The sequence below is a fragment of the Microcaecilia unicolor genome, chromosome 12 (genome assembly GCF_901765095.1).
Source record: "Microcaecilia unicolor chromosome 12, aMicUni1.1, whole genome shotgun sequence".
In the NCBI taxonomy this organism is placed as follows: domain Eukaryota; kingdom Metazoa; phylum Chordata; class Amphibia; order Gymnophiona; family Siphonopidae; genus Microcaecilia; species Microcaecilia unicolor.
The window spans coordinates 504,455-522,986 of NC_044042.1; the positions used below are offsets into that span (position 1 = coordinate 504,455).

General features: G+C 43.3%; 2 protein-coding genes across 4 annotated transcripts in view; both read right to left on the reverse strand.

The window, feature by feature from the left end:
• The window catches only part of STRIP1 (striatin interacting protein 1), a 70,899-nt gene extending 66,152 nt beyond the window's left edge, over positions 1-4,747 (reverse strand). The window contains exon 1 of one of the 2 annotated variants that reach the window (XM_030221909.1): positions 4,517-4,747. In XM_030221909.1, coding sequence (XP_030077769.1) covers positions 4,517-4,531 — 15 coding nt within the window. In that variant the 5' untranslated portion in view covers positions 4,532-4,747. Of the gene's footprint in view, positions 1-3,998; positions 4,140-4,516 lie in introns of those variants that run through there. The other variant, XM_030221908.1, reaches the window with a different exon arrangement.
• Positions 4,748-17,179: 12,432 nt separating this feature from the next.
• Positions 17,180-18,532, reverse strand: part of AHCYL1 (adenosylhomocysteinase like 1) — a 96,669-nt gene continuing 95,316 nt past the window's right edge. For both annotated transcript variants that reach the window (XM_030221265.1, XM_030221264.1), the window contains exon 17: positions 17,180-18,386. In XM_030221265.1, the coding sequence (XP_030077125.1) occupies positions 18,380-18,386 (7 nt within the window). In that variant the 3' untranslated portion in view covers positions 17,180-18,379. The remainder of the gene's footprint in view (positions 18,387-18,532) is intronic.

Consider the following 18,532-nt stretch of genomic DNA (forward strand, 5'->3'; position numbering starts at 1 on the left):
CCTTCCTCCTCCCCCCTCCCCATTATCTCACTCAGAAAACTTTCCTCTTCCTCCTCTCTCCCAGGTATCTCAGTCACAGAACTTGTCTGCCTGCAATCCTTCCCCTCCCTCCCATATGTCAGTCACAGAACCTTCTCCCCCCCCCCCAATTATCTCTGAGATCCTTCCTCCTCCCCCCTCCCCATTATCTCACTCAGAAAACTTTCCTCTTCCTCCTCTCTCCCAGGTATCTCAGTCACAGAACTCGTCTGCCTGCAATCCTTCCCCTCCCTCCCATATGTCAGTCACAGAACCTTCTCCCCCCCCCCAATTATCTCTTCCTCCTCCCCCCTCCCCATTATCTCACTCAGAAAACTTTCCTCTTCCTCCTCTCTCCCAGGTATCTCAGTCACAGAACTCGTCTGCCTGCAATCCTTCCCCTCCCTCCCATATGTCAGTCACAGAACCTTCTTCCCCCCCCCCAATTATCTCTGAGATCCTTCCTCCTCCCCCCTCCCCATTATCTCACTCAGAAAACTTTCCTCTTCCTCCTCTCTCCCAAGTATCTCAGTCACAGAACTTGTCTGCCTGCAATCCTTCCCCTCCCTCCCATATGTCAGTCACAGAACCTTCTCCCCCCCCCCAATTATCTCTGAGATCCTTCCTCCTCCCCCCTCCCCATTATCTCACTCAGAAAACTTTCCTCTTCCTCCTCTCTCCCAGGTATCTCAGTCACAGAACTCGTCTGCCTGCAATCCTTCCCCTCCCTCCCATATGTCAGTCACAGAACCTTCTCCCCCCCCCCCAATTATCTCTTCCTCCTCCCCCTCCCCATTATCTCACTCAGAAAACTTTCCTCTTCCTCCTCTCTCCCAGGTATCTCAGTCACAGAACTCGTCTGCCTGCAATCCTTCCCCTCCCTCCCATATGTCAGTCACAGAACCTTCTTCCCCCCCCCCCAATTATCTCTGAGAACCTTCCTCCCCCCCCCCCAATTATCTCACTCAGAAAACTTTCCTCTTCCTCCTCCTCTCTCCCAAGTATCTCAGTCATAGAACTCGTCTGCCTGCAATCCTTCCCCTCCCTCCCATATGTCAGTCACAGAACCTTCTCCCCCCCCCAATTATCTCTGAGATCCTTCCTCCTCCCCCCTCCCCATTATCTCACTCAGAAAACTTTCCTCTTCCTCCTCTCTCCCAGGTATCTCAGTCACAGAACTCGTCTGCCTGCAATCCTTCCCCTCCCTCCCATATGTCAGTCACAGAACCTTCTCCCCCCCCAATTATCTCTTCCTCCTCCCCCTCCCCATTATCTCACTCAGAAAACTTTCCTCTTCCTCCTCTCTCCCAGGTATCTCAGTCACAGAACTCGTCTGCCTGCAATCCTTCCCCTCCCTCCCATATGTCAGTCACAGAACCTTCTTCCCCCCCCCCCCCCCCAATTATCTCTGAGAACCTTCCTCCCCCCCCCCAATTATCTCACTCAGAAAACTTTCCTCTTCCTCCTCCTCTCTCCCAAGTATCTCAGTCACAGAACTCGTCTGCCTGCAATCCTTCCCCTCCCTCCCATATGTCAGTCACAGAACCTTCTCCCCCCCCCCAATTATCTCTGAGATCCTTCCTCCTCCCCCCCTCCCCATTATCTCACTCAAAACTTTCCTCTTCCTCCTCCTCTCTCCCAAGTATCTCAGTCACAGAACTCGTCTGCCTGCAATCCTTCCCCTCCCTCCCATATGTCAGTCACAGAACCTTCTCCCCCCCCCAATTATCTCTGAGATCCTTCCTCCTCCCCCCTCCCCATTATCTCACTCAGAAAACTTTCCTCTTCCTCCTCTCTCCCAGGTATCTCAGTCACAGAACTTGTCTGCCTGCAATCCTTCCCCTCCCTCCCATATGTCAGTCACAGAACCTTCTCCCCTCCCCCCCAATTATCTCTGAGAACCTTCCTCCCCCCCCCCAATTATCTCACTCAGAAAACTTTCCTCTTCCTCCTCTCTCCCAGGTATCTCAGTCACAGAACTCGTCTGCCTGCAATCCTTCCCCTCCCTCCCATATGTCAGTCACAGAACCTTCTTCCCCCCCCCAATTATCTCTGAGAACCTTCCTCCCCCCCCCCCAATTATCTCACTCAGAAAACTTTCCTCTTCCTCCTCCTCTCTCCCAAGTATCTCAGTCACAGAAATCGTCTGCCTGCAATCCTTCCCCTCCCTCCCATATGTCAGTCACAGAACCTTCTCTCCCCCCCAATTATCTCTGAGATCCTTCCTCCTCCCCCCTCCCCATTATCTCACTCAGAAAACTTTCCTCTTCCTCCTCCTCTCTCCCAAGTATCTCAGTCACAGAACTCGTCTGCCTGCAATCCTTCCCCTCCCTCCCATATGTCAGTCACAGAACCTTCCCCCCCCCCAATTATCTCTGAGATCCTTCCTCCTCCCCCCCTCCCCATTATCTCACTCAGAAAACTTTCCTCTTCCTCCTCCTCTCTCCCAAGTATCTCAGTCACAGAACTCGTCTGCCTGCAATCCTTCCCCTCCCTCCCATATGTCAGTCACAGAACCTTCCCCCTCCCCAATTATCTCTGAGATCCTTCCTCCTCCCCCCTCCCCATTATCTCTGAGATCCTCCCCCCTCCCCATTATCTCACTCAGAAAACTTTCCTCTTCCTCCTCCTCTCTCCCAGGTATCTCAGTCACAGAACTTGTCTGCCTGCAATCCTTCCCCTCCCTCCCATATGTCAGTCACAGAACCTTCTCCCCTCCCCCCCAATTATCTCTGAGAACCTTCCTCCCCCCCCCCCAATTATCTCACTCAGAAAACTTTCCTCTTCCTCCTCTCTCCCAGGTATCTCAGTCACAGAACTCGTCTGCCTGCAATCCTTCCCCTCCCTCCCATATGTCAGTCACAGAACCTTCTTCCCCCCCCCCCCAATTATCTCTGAGAACCTTCCTCCCCCCCCCAATTATCTCACTCAGAAAACTTTCCTCTTCCTCCTCCTCTCTCCCAAGTATCTCAGTCACAGAACTCGTCTGCCTGCAATCCTTCCCTCCCTCCCATATGTCAGTCACAGAACCTTCTCTCCCCCCCAATTATCTCTGAGATCCTTCCTCCTCCCCCCTCCCCATTATCTCACTCAGAAAACTTTCCTCTTCCTCCTCCTCTCTCCCAAGTATCTCAGTCACAGAACTCGTCTGCCTGCAATCCTTCCCCTCCCTCCCATATGTCAGTCACAGAACCTTCCCCCCCCCAATTATCTCTGAGATCCTTCCTCCTCCCCCCCCTCCCCATTATCTCACTCAGAAAACTTTCCTCTTCCTCCTCCTCTCTCCCAAGTATCTCAGTCACAGAACTCGTCTGCCTGCAATCCTTCCCCTCCCTCCCATATGTCAGTCACAGAACCTTCCCCCTCCCCAATTATCTCTGAGATCCTTCCTCCTCCCCCCTCCCCATTATCTCACTCAGAAAACTTTCCTCTTCCTCCTCCTCTCTCCCAGGTATCTCAGTCACAGAACTCGTCTGCCTGCAATCCTTCCCCTCCCTCCCATATGTCATCACAGAGCCTTCCTCCCTCCCCCCCCCCCCAATTATCAGAGAACCTTCCTCTTCCTCCCCCATTATCTCACTCAGAAAACTTTCCTCTTCCTCCTCCTCTCTCCCAGGTATCTCAGTCACAGAACTCGTCTGCCTGCAATACTTCCCCTCCCTCCCATATGTCAGTCACAGAACCTTCTCCCCCCCCCCCAATTATCTCTGAGAACCTTCCTCCTCCCCCCTCCCCATTATCTCACTCAGAAAACTTTCCTCTTCCTCCTCCTCTCTCCCAAGTATCTCAGTCACAGAACTCGTCTGCCTGCAATCCTTCCCCTCCCTCCCATATGTCAGTCACAGAACCTTCTCCCCCCCCCAATTCTCTCTGAGAACCTTCCTCCTCCCCCCTCCCCATTATCTCACTCAGAAAACTTTCCTCCTCTCCCCCAGGTATGAAGTCGTCTGCCTGCTGCAACCCCTCCCCTCCCCGAGGACCTCCGAGTCCTTGCGCTGGTTGCGGTTGAACTCCCGTCCCTTGGTCTGCAGTAGAAATCCAGAGCCGCCGTTGCTTCGCTGTTTATTGTTGAGAATGAGAGGCCCGACGCCGGGCTCCATCTTGCAAAAAGTACTGAAGGTCTCGCGAGAAGACAGACAGTGTTGCACGAGATTTTGTCTTGCGCGAGCCGAGGCTGTGCCTGCGTTTCAGGCCTCGCTTTGCCGCAGGCAGCGGGGGTCGCGCGCCCCTGCCTTCCTATTGGTGGAGGGTGCCGAGCGCCGACAAATTTCAGTAAAAATTGACATCATCATAAGTCCAACGTGTAACTAACGGTGTTTCCTCCTCCTTCTGTCAACCAGCCGCGCGCCTTGGAAGCTTTAATGCACGCGCACACCTGAGCTGTCAATGAGGGGAGGCTGCACAATAGAGGAAGAAGCATCCGGATTTGTAAAAGCTATTGCTGCATTCGCCCTTCCTAGGTCTACAGCTACCTCCCAAGTGCTCGCTTGCTCTTTACCTCTGTGTTTTGCATCGCTCCCTCGGTTGCAGGAACCAAGCTTGAAAGTGCTCCGGGAAAGATGTCACTCGAGCTTTAGAATCGCGTCAGCGCACTTCGCTTCCCAGCCCATTTTTAAACAGGTTTCCAAAAGGAACATTGGGGTTGGTTTGTTGAGGAAAATGCAAGACTGCAGTCAGTGGCAGCAATGCTGTGATTGGAGGAAAGCTGCAGCAGTAGCGATGACTCACAGGTAGCACAAAGCAGGGCTGGGGCAGGCAGGGCCTGTGGTTAGTGTCAGAGCAGCACGCTTAGCTCCCTTGCGTGCAAGGAGATTCTGCTGCAAGTCGGCGTAACATAGGGGAAAGATCGTGTGTACGAAAACAATGCTACTTCTGCTTCCTAAGATTTTTCTCTCCCTCTCCGGAATGGCTCTGTTCAAAGTCATCTAGTCTGCCATCAACTGCTGCCTTTGGAAGAGAAGGCTGCTTGCAGTGCAGATACCTTCTGTTAGAACTGTGTACTAAAATTCAGTCTATGGTTGCCTAATAGAAACATAACCCAAAAATGTGGTTCCTAATGCTGTTAGCCAGTGGCATAGCTAGGCTTGAATAGGCCCCAAGCAGAAAAATTAAAAGATGGGTCCCCCCCCCATAACACCATCTCTCCCAAGGTAGTGGGAACCAGAGGGAAGAGAAGCCTTTGGGGCTTTAGTAAACAAACCCTGCAAAAAGCAAACATATTCCAGACCTATATAGAAAACCTGCCATAATAATAAAAATAAAAACTGAAATGCAAGATATCAGCGATGCACATTTCCTAAAGCTGACATAATAAATTCAGAAAACAAAACTTTTTTTATTTTTGTTGGCAGAGCATGGCTTTGTCCCGGTGTCTCTTTTCTACTTATCTTTGTTTTTTTTCTTTAACTCTTTTTCCAGGGTCTTATATCGATGTTTCTTCTGTATGTCCACCATCTACCATTCCTTTGCATTCCTATCCATCCTGACCAGCAACTTCCCTATGTGCCCCATATCTATCTCTCCCCCCCCCCCCCCCATGTTCAGCAATTGCCCTCTCAGTGTCCTTATCTTTTCCCCATATTCAACCTAAGAATAGCCATACTGGATAAAACCAATTCTCAATGTAGCCTAGTATCCTGCTTGCAACAGTGACCAATCCAGGTCACAAGCACCTATCAGAATCCCATAGTAGCATGATTCCCAGGGATATGTAGTGGCTTACCCCTTGTCTATCATAATAGCAGATTATGGACTTTTCCTGTAGGAACTTGTCCAAACATTTTTTAAAACCAGATGCACTAAATGCTGTTACCATATCCTCTGCCAATGAGTTCTAGAACTTAACTGTTCGTGGAGTGAAACAATATTTTCTCCTATTAATTTTTAAATTATTACTAAGTAGCTTTATTGGGAAACCCCTAGTCTTTGCACTTTTTGAAAGAGTAAACAGTCAATTCACATATACCTGTTCTACTCCACTCCTATTAGAAGTTTGTTGCAGGATTGCGTAATTTCTACATCTAAAAAATGAATCGTCTCTGAAAAATTGTATGTGAGCTGTATAGCCAGATTACAAGTGTTTAACCAATCCACAAAATCTTGTAATTGTTGTGTCACCATTCCATAACATGAAGATATCCAAATAATAATCCTACATTTATGTATTGACTGAAGAAGCAGATGAAAAACTTCTTTCACATGGTTTGACTTTTGTCCTGGCATTAAGATTTGATGCTTTTCAAGTTAATATAGATTTTGAACGTTTTTTGAGACAAAGTTGCAAGTATTTTTTGACCAGAAAACCACAGGATATGATGTGTACCTAAATCCACGTGGACACCTTTGACTCCAATAGATTCCATAATTTATTGAAATATTATTTAGTACAACAATTTTTTATAAAAAAAATGTTAGATTGAACTTTACATAATGAAAAAAATTATTAAAATAATGTATATTTAGGGAGGTTATGGAGGTTTTTGGCCAATGATTATGATAATGTCTGTTGAGACTACAATCATCCATAACCACAGACAAGTTCTGAGGTCTTTTCCTCCCTTTGAAGAATTTAAAACATATTTGTGGTTTTTTGCTTAGCACTAAATTCATTCTATCTTTTCAGAGTTAGTGGTTAACGTGTTAGATTTTTTGAGTGAATACTTCCTTTTGATTATTGAGAATTGTCTTTTAAACCAACAACATGCACAATCCAATCAAAATGTCCAAAAAAGTATCAAAGGATGTTGAGCAATCTGCGTGCGCCAAAGTCGAGAAATATGAGTCAGCACTTCCAGAAGGCATCGACCAAAGGACACAACCAGAACAAATGATCCAAGTCTGCCATTAGAGAATGACACTTGGGACACTGCTCTGTGAACCAGACCCGCTCTGCAAGCCTGATGTGGGGAGATATAGAATTGCAAGGTAAATTTGTACAGAATCTTCCAATGCTGAACATTTTCGGGCACAGTGTGACAGACAGTACAAACTGCAGTTGATCCCCAGTGAAGGCACTTCACATATCTTGAAACCATGCCTCCAAAATATAATCAGTGTCTTCCATGGTCTCCTGAAGACAATAATGACGAAACACCAAGGGGACTTCCAATTGAGACTCTAAAGTGAGTGCTGTAGATAAAATCTCCTGAACGTCCTCACAAAGATCTTTCCAGGGTAAGCCCGCCACATAGTTAGTTTTATAATTGATCCATATTCAGTTACCTGTCATTATGTGCTGTTTTTGTTCCATCTGTTTTTATGGTTCACTGTTCAATATTTTTTCATGACAATAAACTATTTTAGTGTATTGCTTCTGCTTTTCTGGACTGACTAAATATCCAGATGGTTTGCATGTTGGATCTTTGAGTGCTTTCTGGGAACTGTGGGACTACTGGGAGTGTGGCACCTAGAAATCACTGGGGATAATTTGAAACAGGAGGCTCATTCAAAGGTGGCTGGGACCCCCAGACAGTGGGAGGAGGGTGCTAGTGTAGAGCACAAGAGGCAGGTGCACCTGAGCTGTGCTGGGGATAGACTCTCTTAAGTGGCTGTGTAGGCATATGGCTAGGCATTTCGTGACAGCAGGGTTTGGTTATTGGAGCTCTGAACATGTTCTCCTTCCCCCCCTTGTCCTCACCAACTTGGAAGAGATGGCATCATAGACATCCATCTTAATTTTTCTGACCATTTAGTCCTAGCTATGCCACCGATTAGGATCAAGTAATTTTTTAAATAGACGTTGTGCTACAATATAGACCATCTTAGGGGGTTTACAACTTTTTCTCAGCATTGTTGAAACCTCAGATTCTTTAAATGAAGTCCTGTCTGCTGTACAACTAGTGAAGCAGTTGAAGGAATGGAGTGGAGGAGTGGCCTAGTGGTTAGGGTGGTGGACTTTGGTCCTAGGGAACTGAGTTCGATTCCCGGCACAGGCAGCTCCTTGTGACTCTGGGCAAGTCACTTAACTGTCCATTGCCTGCCGCATTGAGCCTGCCATGAGTGGGAAAGTGCGGGGTACAAATGTAACCAAATAAAAAGTACACTTGTTTCTAATGGCATATAGAAGAATATCAGCATAACAGAGGGAAAGAGCAATAATGGCTTTCTCTCTGACCATCATCTACTAATGAGAGAGGACTGTGTGGTTGCTCAAACAAAATGAGCTTGATAATTGTATTCCATCCTTGGAAAGCCATCAATTTCAGGGTTTCTGTGAGTTGGGATTTTATGTAAACAAAAGTATTCAATGTTATACTGTAAAACCCTGTTTCTGTACATACAGCAGTGAATGGATCCTTATCCATAGATAAATTTCCTCATTCAGTGTAATCATCCATTTTGCAGCTAGAACCGTTACACTGGAAATAAAATCAATTGCAGATGATATGTTATCATGATTTATTGCTCATTTGTAAAGATTAATATAATAATGCATTCATTAAAAATTGTTCATATATAAAATAAACCCTATTTCACATTGATTGCTATAACATGCACATACAAGCAGATACAGTGCGATACAGATAGCTCCTGTGTTGTTTTCAGAGAGGTACAGCACTTGGCTCATGTTCTGGAGATGTAAAAAGGAGACAGAAGATGCCTAGGACATTCTCAAGTAACCATTCTGTGAGGTTTATAAACTCTGAAAAAGGAGTGAGAAATAACTCCTCTGCATATCACAGTGTACACTTAATAAATAACCTGTTTTAACAAGGTTCAGCCGCTTAGAGAATCTTAATCTATGTAATGCCATAATAAATACTGAAGTTAGTGCCACAGGAACTTGATATAAGTTCTATAACTACATTTGTGGTTTTGCTACTCAGCATGTTAATCTTAAACCATCAACTGTAAGCCTGAGCAAAATGTGGCTATGATCTGTGTCCACAAATCTGAAATCAGAGAGTATTGTAATACTGAAAATGTTGCTTGGGCACAAGAAAATGGAAGGAAGCAGTAGACTTTGCCTACTATCTTCCACAGATTGTGATGTCAAGGACTTTAACATGGCAATAGCCAAGATTTACAAAGTGTGGCAATAATATCACCATTAGTCAACAGCATATCTGTTGCATCCCCATGTTAAGCCCTACTCTCAGGCAAGATGCCAAAGGATTATACCAGTGTTTAAGCTTAGCAGCTACTTAAAAGCTTAAAAGTACCACTGCCCATTTGATGTGTCTCCATGATTGCAGCCAAATAAAATTGTATGACCCCCCCCCCCCCCTAGAGAAGTAGAATAATGATACACCTATGGAGAACCCACCAAGGTCACAATTTCAAATGCAGATTTTGTGACCCCCATTTGGGGTTCTGAGCCATCGTTTGGGAAGCTCTGGATTATACAGTCAGAAACATATCCCAGCTGTTGTACTGTTTTCACTCCAATAGTCTGAAACCATGACTCTAGTGTATGTTCTAGCATTCTAGGACAAGATTCTGGGAGACAGAGCAGGGCAGTAACAAACACTGGTCAATGTGGCATCTGCTGCTGTCATTGCTCCCCAGGACAGCACCAGGCATCTTCTGATTTTTTTCTGATATTTCTGTTGGTAATGTGGCCCTGAAGCAGGGAAAAAGGTTATACAGTGAAAACACCAATGATTCCTGTGAACTAGAAATCTGAGGAGACAACCATATGGACAATGGTTCTTTTAGGCTTTTTAGTAACCACTAATTCAGAGATACATTTCTCAAATGCCATGCGCTGAGGTACATCTCTAATTCAGGGGCTAATTTTCAAATACCTAATTTAAAGAGCTCTGCTTACTCAGCATTTTCCCATAGACATAAAGGGCTTGATTTTAAAATAGGCCACTAATATAAGACATCCAAAAAAGACATGTATTTTTTAAAGGAAACATAAGAACCCAATTCACCTGTATAAAACAGACTCCCAGAACCAGCCCCTATAGCACACAAATATCCAAACACAAATTTACACCTGCTCAGAAATGGGTGTAAATAAGTGCATGTACGCTGTTTATTTTGAAAAAATACACGTGTGCGCATGCACATGTATCTCTGGGAACACATATATGCAGACTGTATACAATTAGGCACATTCTTTCCATGCACCTACCTTTGATATGCTTATGAGGTAGCACAAGTTTATAAAAAGCCTTTGAGTGTATAAAACAGGGTTCACAAACAGAAAAAAGCATTATAAAATTACCCCCAAGATAAGAAAACTTTTATGGGCCAATAGGGTCGCTCAAATTTGGACACGAAGGGCAGATGTGCACACAAATCAATAAGATAATGAGGTGTCAACAGAGTTAATTGGCACCAATTTGGATTTGAGAATACATCTGGCCTAGTTGCTATTCTATAACATCCATGCCTAAATTTTATAATGAACAACTCAAAAGGGGGCATGACCATGGGAGGGGGAGGAAGAGGTCAGGGGCACTCCCAGAAATTAGGCACAATAGGGAGAATTCAAGCAAGGTTAGGCCTTAACCTCTTGCCCAGTCCAGTCCCAAAATGGTGACTAACATTAGAAGTCGTATTTCCTTATAGGGAAATATAACCCCTAGTTGTAATCATGTCGTTTCAGGGCTGGCACTGGCCTAGGCATCACTCCTGCATGAAGACAGTCACCCCCCCAAGGAGCTCTCCCTGGACCACAAATGATAGCACTTTGAGGGGGCAAGGGCTGCCTGTACGGTGGTGCAAGTAGGCGGGACGATCCAGAAGTCAAAGGAAGGGACCCTGCTATGCCAGCCTGGAACATTAGGCCTTGGTTTGTGGTCCAGTGCTCTTGAGTACATAGAATAAAACGGCTTGTGAGGTGGCTCGCAAGCAGTGTTCTTCTCTTATCCCAGGATTCAGCAACCTGTGGTACCAGGATCACAAAGTTGCTGAATCTCATAGGAAATCAAGGTGCTGACAGCATCCTTCTCATTTCCCCAACATGGATCTATTATGTTCTGAGTAGTACGGGAATTCTATGCATGTTTAAAAAAAGAGAATGGATTCAAATAGACATCAATATATCCCAAAAAGTAAAGTCTCAACAGTCAGTGAAGCTGAAAAGAAGATGGATATATCAGGAACATAAAAATACAAAATCAAAGTCGTTAAATCATAAGTACATAAATAATGCCACACTGGGAAAAGACCAAGCGTCCATTGAGCCCAGTATCCTGTCCATGACAGCGGCCAATCCAGGCCAAGGGCACCTGGCAAGCTTCCCAAACATACAAATATTCTATACGTGTTATTCCTGGAATTGTGGATTTTTCCCAAGTCCATTTAGTAGTGGTTTATGGACTTGTCCTTTAGGAAACTGTCTAACCCCTTTTAAAACTCTGCCAAGCTAACCGCCTTCACCACGTTCTCCGGCATCAAATTCAAGAGTTTAATTATGCGTTGAGTGAAGAAAAGTTTTCTACGATTTGTTTTAAATTTACTACACTGTAGTTTCATCGCATGCCCCCTAGTCCTAGTATTTTTGGAAAGCGTGAACAGACGCTTCACATCCATCTGTTCCACTCCACTCATTTTATACCACAAGAGGATTGTGAAAAATTACAAGAGGGCCTTACGAGACTGGGAGTCTAAATGGCAGATGACGTTTAATGTAAGTGCAAAGTGATGCATGTGGGAAAGAGGAACCCAAATTTTAGCTACATCATACAAGGATCCATGTTAGGAGTCACAGACCAAGAAAGGGATCTAGGTGTCGTCGTTGATGATACATTGAAACCTTCTGCTCAGTGTGCTGCTGCGGCTAAGAAAGCAAATAGAATGTTAGGAATTATTAGGAAAGGAATGGAAAACAAAAATGAGGATGTTATAATGCCTTTGTATCGCTCCATGGTATTTATTTATTTATGTGTTACATTTGTATCCCACATTTTCCCACCTTTTTGCAGGCTCAATGTGGCTTACAAGGTACCATAAACGGCGCTAGCCGATTCCGGTCTGAACAAATACAAGGTATGAAAGAATACAAGGTGATATTGTGGTAGAATGAGGTGCATATATGGTAAGTACAATTGGGGGGAACTTACAGAGGGAGAAGAAGAGTTAGGATATGTCCATTACGGTGTTTGGTTACGTTGTGTCGCAGGTATCCAGGTATTTTTATGTTGGGTCGGTGGGGTATGCTTTTTTGAATATTTGAGTCCTTTGTTGCTTGGGTAATGGAGGTTTAGGTATGATCATGCAGATTTTGTGGTGTTTCTGGTTGGCAGGTCAATGAGGTCTGTCATGTATCCCAGTGCCTCGCCATAAATAATTTTATGAACAGTTGTGCATATTTTGAAAGTGACACATTCCTCGATTAGTAGCCAATGCAGTTTTTCTCGGAGTGGTTTGGCGCTGTCAAAATGCGTTTTTCCAAATATAAGCCTAGCTGCTGTGTTTTGGGCGGTCTGAAGTTTCTTTATGATTTGATCCTTGCATCCCGCATAGATTCCATTGCAGTAGTCTGCATGGCTTAGTACCACTGACTGTATCAGGTTACAAAATATTTCCCTCGGGAAGAATGGTTTCACGCGTTTTGAGTTTCCACATTGAGAAAAACATTTTCTTTATAGTGAATTTCACTTGGGTCTCTAGTGAGAGGTCACTCGAGAATTTTCAGGCTGTCCGAGATAGGGAGGGTGTATCCTGGGGTGTTAATGTGTGTGGGTTTGTATGTATTGTATTGGGAAGAGATGAGACAGTGTATTTTTTCTGTGTTGAGTTTTAGTTGGAATGCATTTGCTCATGAGTTCATGATGTTTAGGCTGAGCTTGATTTCGTTGGTGATGTCTGCCAGATTGTGTTTGTAGGGGATGTATAATGTGACATCATCAGCGTAGATAGATGGGTTAAGGCCTTGGGTGGATAAGGCCTTGGCTAGCGGAGTCATCATGAGGTTGAAAAGGATCGGTGATAGTGGTGATCCTTGAGGTACTCCGCAGTCTGTTTTCCACGGTGACGATATGTATGTGTTTGATTTCACTTGATATGTTCTGGTGGTTAGAAAACACTTTATCCAAATGAAAGTGCCACCACCGATTCCGAAGTATTCTAGGAGTCTTAGCAATATGTTATGGTTAACCATGTCGAACGCACTTGACATGTCAAATTGGAGGAGGAGAATGCTCTTGCCTATTGCTATTTCCTGCTTGAATTTGGTTAGGAGAGTAAGTAGTACTGTTTCGGTGCTGTGTAGGGGTCAAAATCCTGATTGTGACTCATGTAGTATAGTGAATTTGTTTATGTAGCCATTAAGTTGTTTGTGCGACCGCACCTCAAATATTGTGTTCAATTTTGATTGCCGCATCTCAAAAAAGATATAGTGGAATTAGAAAAGGTACAGAGAAGGGCGACAAAAATGATAAAGGGGATGGGACGACTTCCCTATGAGGAAAGGCTAAAGCGGCTAGGGCTCTTCAGCTTGGAGAAAAGGCGGCTGACAGGGGATATGATAGAGGTCTATTAAATAATAACTACATAAGTAATGCCACACTGGGAAAAGACCAAGGGTCCATCGAGGCTAGCATCCTGTCCACGACAGCGGCCAATCCAGGCCACTCCAATGAGTAGAGTTGAACGGGTACATGTGAAGCATCTGTTTACGCTTTCCAAAAATACTAGGACTAGGGGGCATGCGATGAAGCTACAATGTAGTAAATTTAAAACGAATCAGAGAAAATTTTTCTTCACTCAACGTGTAATTAAACTCTGGAATTTGTTGCCAGAGAATGTGGTAAAGGCTGTTAGCTTAGTGGAGTTTAAAAAAGGTTTGGACGGCTCCCTAAAGGAAAAGTTCATATATCATTATTAAATGGACTTGGGGAAAAGCCACTATTTCTGGGATAAGCAGTATAAAATATTTTCTACTTTTTTGGGATCTTGCCAGGTATTTGTGACCTGGATTGGCCACTGTTGGAAACAGGATGCTGGGCTCTATGGACCTTTGGTCTTTCCCAGTATGGCAATACTTATGTAAAGCTCAAAATCAGACCATGAACTACTTAAAGAAACTTATGGTCTTCACAATCCCCCAACTTGAATACTATTAAAAATCTAAACGTATCTATCCAGTACATGCAAGGAAACCTAAGAATATTTCTGAGTTCCCTTAAGAAACAGTGGATGGAAAACTCAAGAACAGAAAGTCTCTTAGGGGCCCTTTTACTAAGCCATGTAAGCATCTACGTGCGCCCAACATGCGCCAAAATGGAGTTACCGCCGGCTACTGCATGGCTCTTGCGGTAATTTCATTTTTGGCACATGTCCAACACAAACGTCCGAAAATTTTTTATTTTCGGGCACACGTATCTGACACATACCAAGTGGCATTTGACGCACATAGGTCATTACCGCCCGTTTACCGCGTGAGACTTTGTCGCTAGGTCAATGGCTGGTGGTAAGCTCTCAGACTCAAAACGGATGCGTGGCAATTTTCAGTTTGCTGCATGTTCATTTTCGGCAAACATTTAAAAAAGGCATTTTTTGCAGGTGCGCTGAAAAATGATTGTGCACGCACTCAAAACACATGCCTACACTACCGCAGGCCATTTTTCAGCGCACCTTAGTAAAAAACACCCCTTAGCTAGCTACTGGATACATCTGGAAGCTATTATTTCTTCTAAAGAAGACCACCATTACAGTTGCCCTACTGGGTCAGACCATGTAACTCAGTCTCATGTTTCCAAAAATGACAAGTCCAGGTCACAAGTACCTGGTTGAGTCCCAAAAAGTAGCCAGATTCCACGTTACTTAACCTCAGGGATAAGCAGTGGCATTCCTCAGATCTACCTTAACAATTTATGGACTTTTCCTTCAGGAAAACACTTTTTTAAACCATCTACATTAACTGCTTTTATCACTTGCTTTGGCAAGGAGTTCCTGAGTTTAACTATATGCAGATTGAAACAATAATTTCCTTATATGTGTTAAATTGGCTACTATGTAACTTCACGGAGTGCCCCCCCACCCCCAGTTTTTGTACCATTTGAAAGGGTGAGAAAAACACAGAAGAAACCTCTGTATTAGGTGAACCACAAATCAAATGAGGAGATGGACAACCAGTCTGTAAATCATCAATTAAAACTTTTATTTGAAAAATCAAATCTCCCAACTGAGACTTGATGGATATGTTTTATTAATTTCCAAAATGTAACATACTTCCTTTAAAGGCAAATCATCAACATCCTTCCTTCTCCAAGTATTTTACAACTTTGATAACACCAGTATTTAACATTTTTGAATGTATGACTTTGATTTAAGCTACTTATTTCAATTACGTATAATTGCACGATTTTTGTTCCTTAATTGCTTGTTAGATATAATTTTCAAACTGTGACATCATCTTACCTTTGTTAGAGTAGTGCACATAAATAATGATTTTGATCTATTGATTACTTTTAAGTCTTGAGGCTGTGCAATTTTACTAAGCAAAAAAATTTGCACCACCTAATAATTTAACTAATATAAACATTTTTCATACACAGAAGTTGTTTACTCCTACAGGTTTTAGGATTGTTTTAACATACAAGGGTTCGTTGTAGTAATTACTTTTGATTCTCTTATATCTAACTTACGGCTTCTTTTACAACCTGTGCTAGCCATGCCCACGTGGCAAATGAGAGGAAGCCTATAGGAACTGAATGGGTTTCCTCTCATTTACCACCGAAATCGCTAGTACGGATTTATAAAAGAAACCCTTATTTTATTTTTAAATTACATTTTTAATTTATTCTTAAATTGATCTTAATTATGAAGTTTATTTACAGATGCTTTGACATCTTTGAAAGTATTATATAGTTGTAAATTGTAGCTCTCTATTTCTTATTAAATACAATTTATTTGTAGGTGACATCCAAATCTCACAATGTTTTTGTATACTTCAATCAAATATTGTGAACTACTGTGGTAAATAACCATTTACTGTCACTTCCTCATTTATTTTTGATTTTAAGATTTTTTTTTGGCTTGATATTACTATTTATTTTTACAATTATATATTTATTTATGACATTTATAACCCACATTTTCCTGCATATATTTGAGTTCAATGTGGGTAACAAACTACAAGAAGACAGTACAAAATCCCACACATAATCAACAAAGGAAAGAACCGTAAATACCCATGGGGGAGGGGGGGAGAAGAAAATAGGCATCAGCATGAATTAGCAGAAAAATGTCAAAAACTTGCAAAAAACTAAGTAATCATGCTGGCTCTAATGTATTTTGAATTCCAGCACTTAGTACCATGGTAAGGAAAAACAGCAGAATAAATTGACTTGTAGACTACTTTCTTACAGGTGGGAAAATGGAAGATGCAGGTATATGTATTTATATGTTTGCATTTATGTTTTAGACCCCTGATACAGGTGTTTTTTTGCTAAAACCCAGCTGTGTACGGTCATTTCACAATAAAGGTTTCCTTGATGATTTACAAGCTGGCTTAGAATTTCCTCATTTGACCACATCTGTTTCTGATACCATTTGAAGAAGCAAACAGGTGATTCCATTCAAAATTTTATAACCTCAATCACATTTTTTCTCATCCATCTCTGCTCCAAACCAAAGAACCCTAACCCTTTCCTCATATGAGAGTCCTTCCATCCCCTTAATCACGTCGGTTGCCCTTGTCTGTACTTCTTCCAGTTCCACATATATTTTTTGAGATACAGCAACCAGAGTTGCACACAATACTCAAGGTACGGTCTTCATTATGGAGTGATACTCTTTGTTTTATTCTTGGTTCGTTTCCTAGTATTTCCTAACTTTTCCATGCTTTATTTTGAGTTATTTTTTTCTTTATGTATGCATTTTGCTCACACCTTTTCCAAGGTGAGTTACATTCAGATATGTATTTTCCCTGTCCTTAGTGGGCTCACAATCTAAGGGAGTCTTTTACAAAAGATTAGCTTGTTATCTGCAGGGGCGTAGCCAGACCTCTCGGTGGGAGGGGCCAGAGCCTGAGGTGGGGGGCACATTTTGGGCTGCTGCCGTGCCGCTCCCCACCCACTGCCGCAGCAAATACCTTGGCTGGCGGGGGTCCCCAACCCCCGCCAGCTGAAGCCTTGTCCATCGCCTGCCCTGCTCTCTCTTCCCCTCACGTCCTGCATGCTCCTTTTAGTGAAATTGAGCATGCTCAGTTTCACTAAAAGGAGTGTGCTGGATGTGAGGAGAAGACAGAGCAGGGCAGGCAATGCGGTGGCGGCACCGGAGACCAGTGCTGGATAAGGCTTCATCTGACGGGGGTTGGGGTCCCCCGGCAACAAAACCAGGGACCCAGGCTACTGGTTATCTGCAGCAGGGCCCATAGGAAAAAATGGGCTCTGCTGCAGATAACTTGAGCTAATCTTTAGAAAAAGACCCCCCCCCCCCCCCCCCAAGTTTGTAGCTCAGGCATTGTAGCAAACTGCAAATGGATGGTAATTATGTATTAACATCTGCAGAAAGATGTTTAACTTTGGAAGCTTTTGTTCACTTCAAGGATTCATTGGAACATACAATTTGACCAGGTTGTGTCCAAACATTTGCTGAGAACATCATCATATATTCATATTGTTTGTTCTAGTTGGCCTAAATACTTCCCTGGGAATGCCACATCACAATCTGGCTAAAAGGCCCACATATACTCTTAGCAGGGCAGAAGGTGGCAGTTTTCAGAGAGGTCATTAGTCTGTTTTAAACATAACTAAAACTCATGAGCAGGAAAAATTACGCTGTATTAATGTTCTATCATGTACCATTTAAGCAAAAGGCCTATTTGATTTGTAAAGTACGTTTCCTCATTAGTATCATCAGTCTGCTTTGAAATGGGCATTAACCTTAAAAGAGTTAAGAATATGCATAGGATTTTCTTGATCAGCTACAGTTACAACTTTTAAGCAGGAAAAGAAAGGGATGAAACATGTATAGCATCCTATCCCCAACATATTTGGCCACAAGGAGTCCCCTACAGCAGTCTCAATGCAAAGAACAATTTCCTTAGCAGCTGCAGGGGATGTTCCCAAAAGTGGAATGACAATTTAAGGCAAGAAATATGCCCAAGCTGACTGTATTGACAGCCAGAATCTAGAAAGCAAATCCTGCGCAAGCAAGATAAAACCAACGAATGAATTCACTTGACAGTAAGGACAGACAGGCAGTAAGTGGGTCAGGCCTGTGAGGCGAGACCAGATAGACATGATACAAAATGCTTCAACACTTCAGAGATAAAAATACAGGAAATGAATGTCCTGCAATTAAAAAGGTGAGACAACAAAGACTGTAAAATCAGACTAAAATAAGAGATACAGAAATTAAAAAACAGTAAAATAATGGAATAGAACAAAATAAAATAATTTCCCTCTGGAAAGTAGTCTGGTGTCACTGGAGAAAGCTTATCCTTCAACGTACAGCATTAGTATCTACAAAGAAAGAGAGACAAGTCAGACCAGTATCACCAGAAACCACAACACAGTGAACCATGATTTCAGGCTCAAAAAACACTTTCATTATTCTTTTTTGGTCCTTCAACAAGAAAAGTCCCACCACATTGGTCATTTCATGGTTG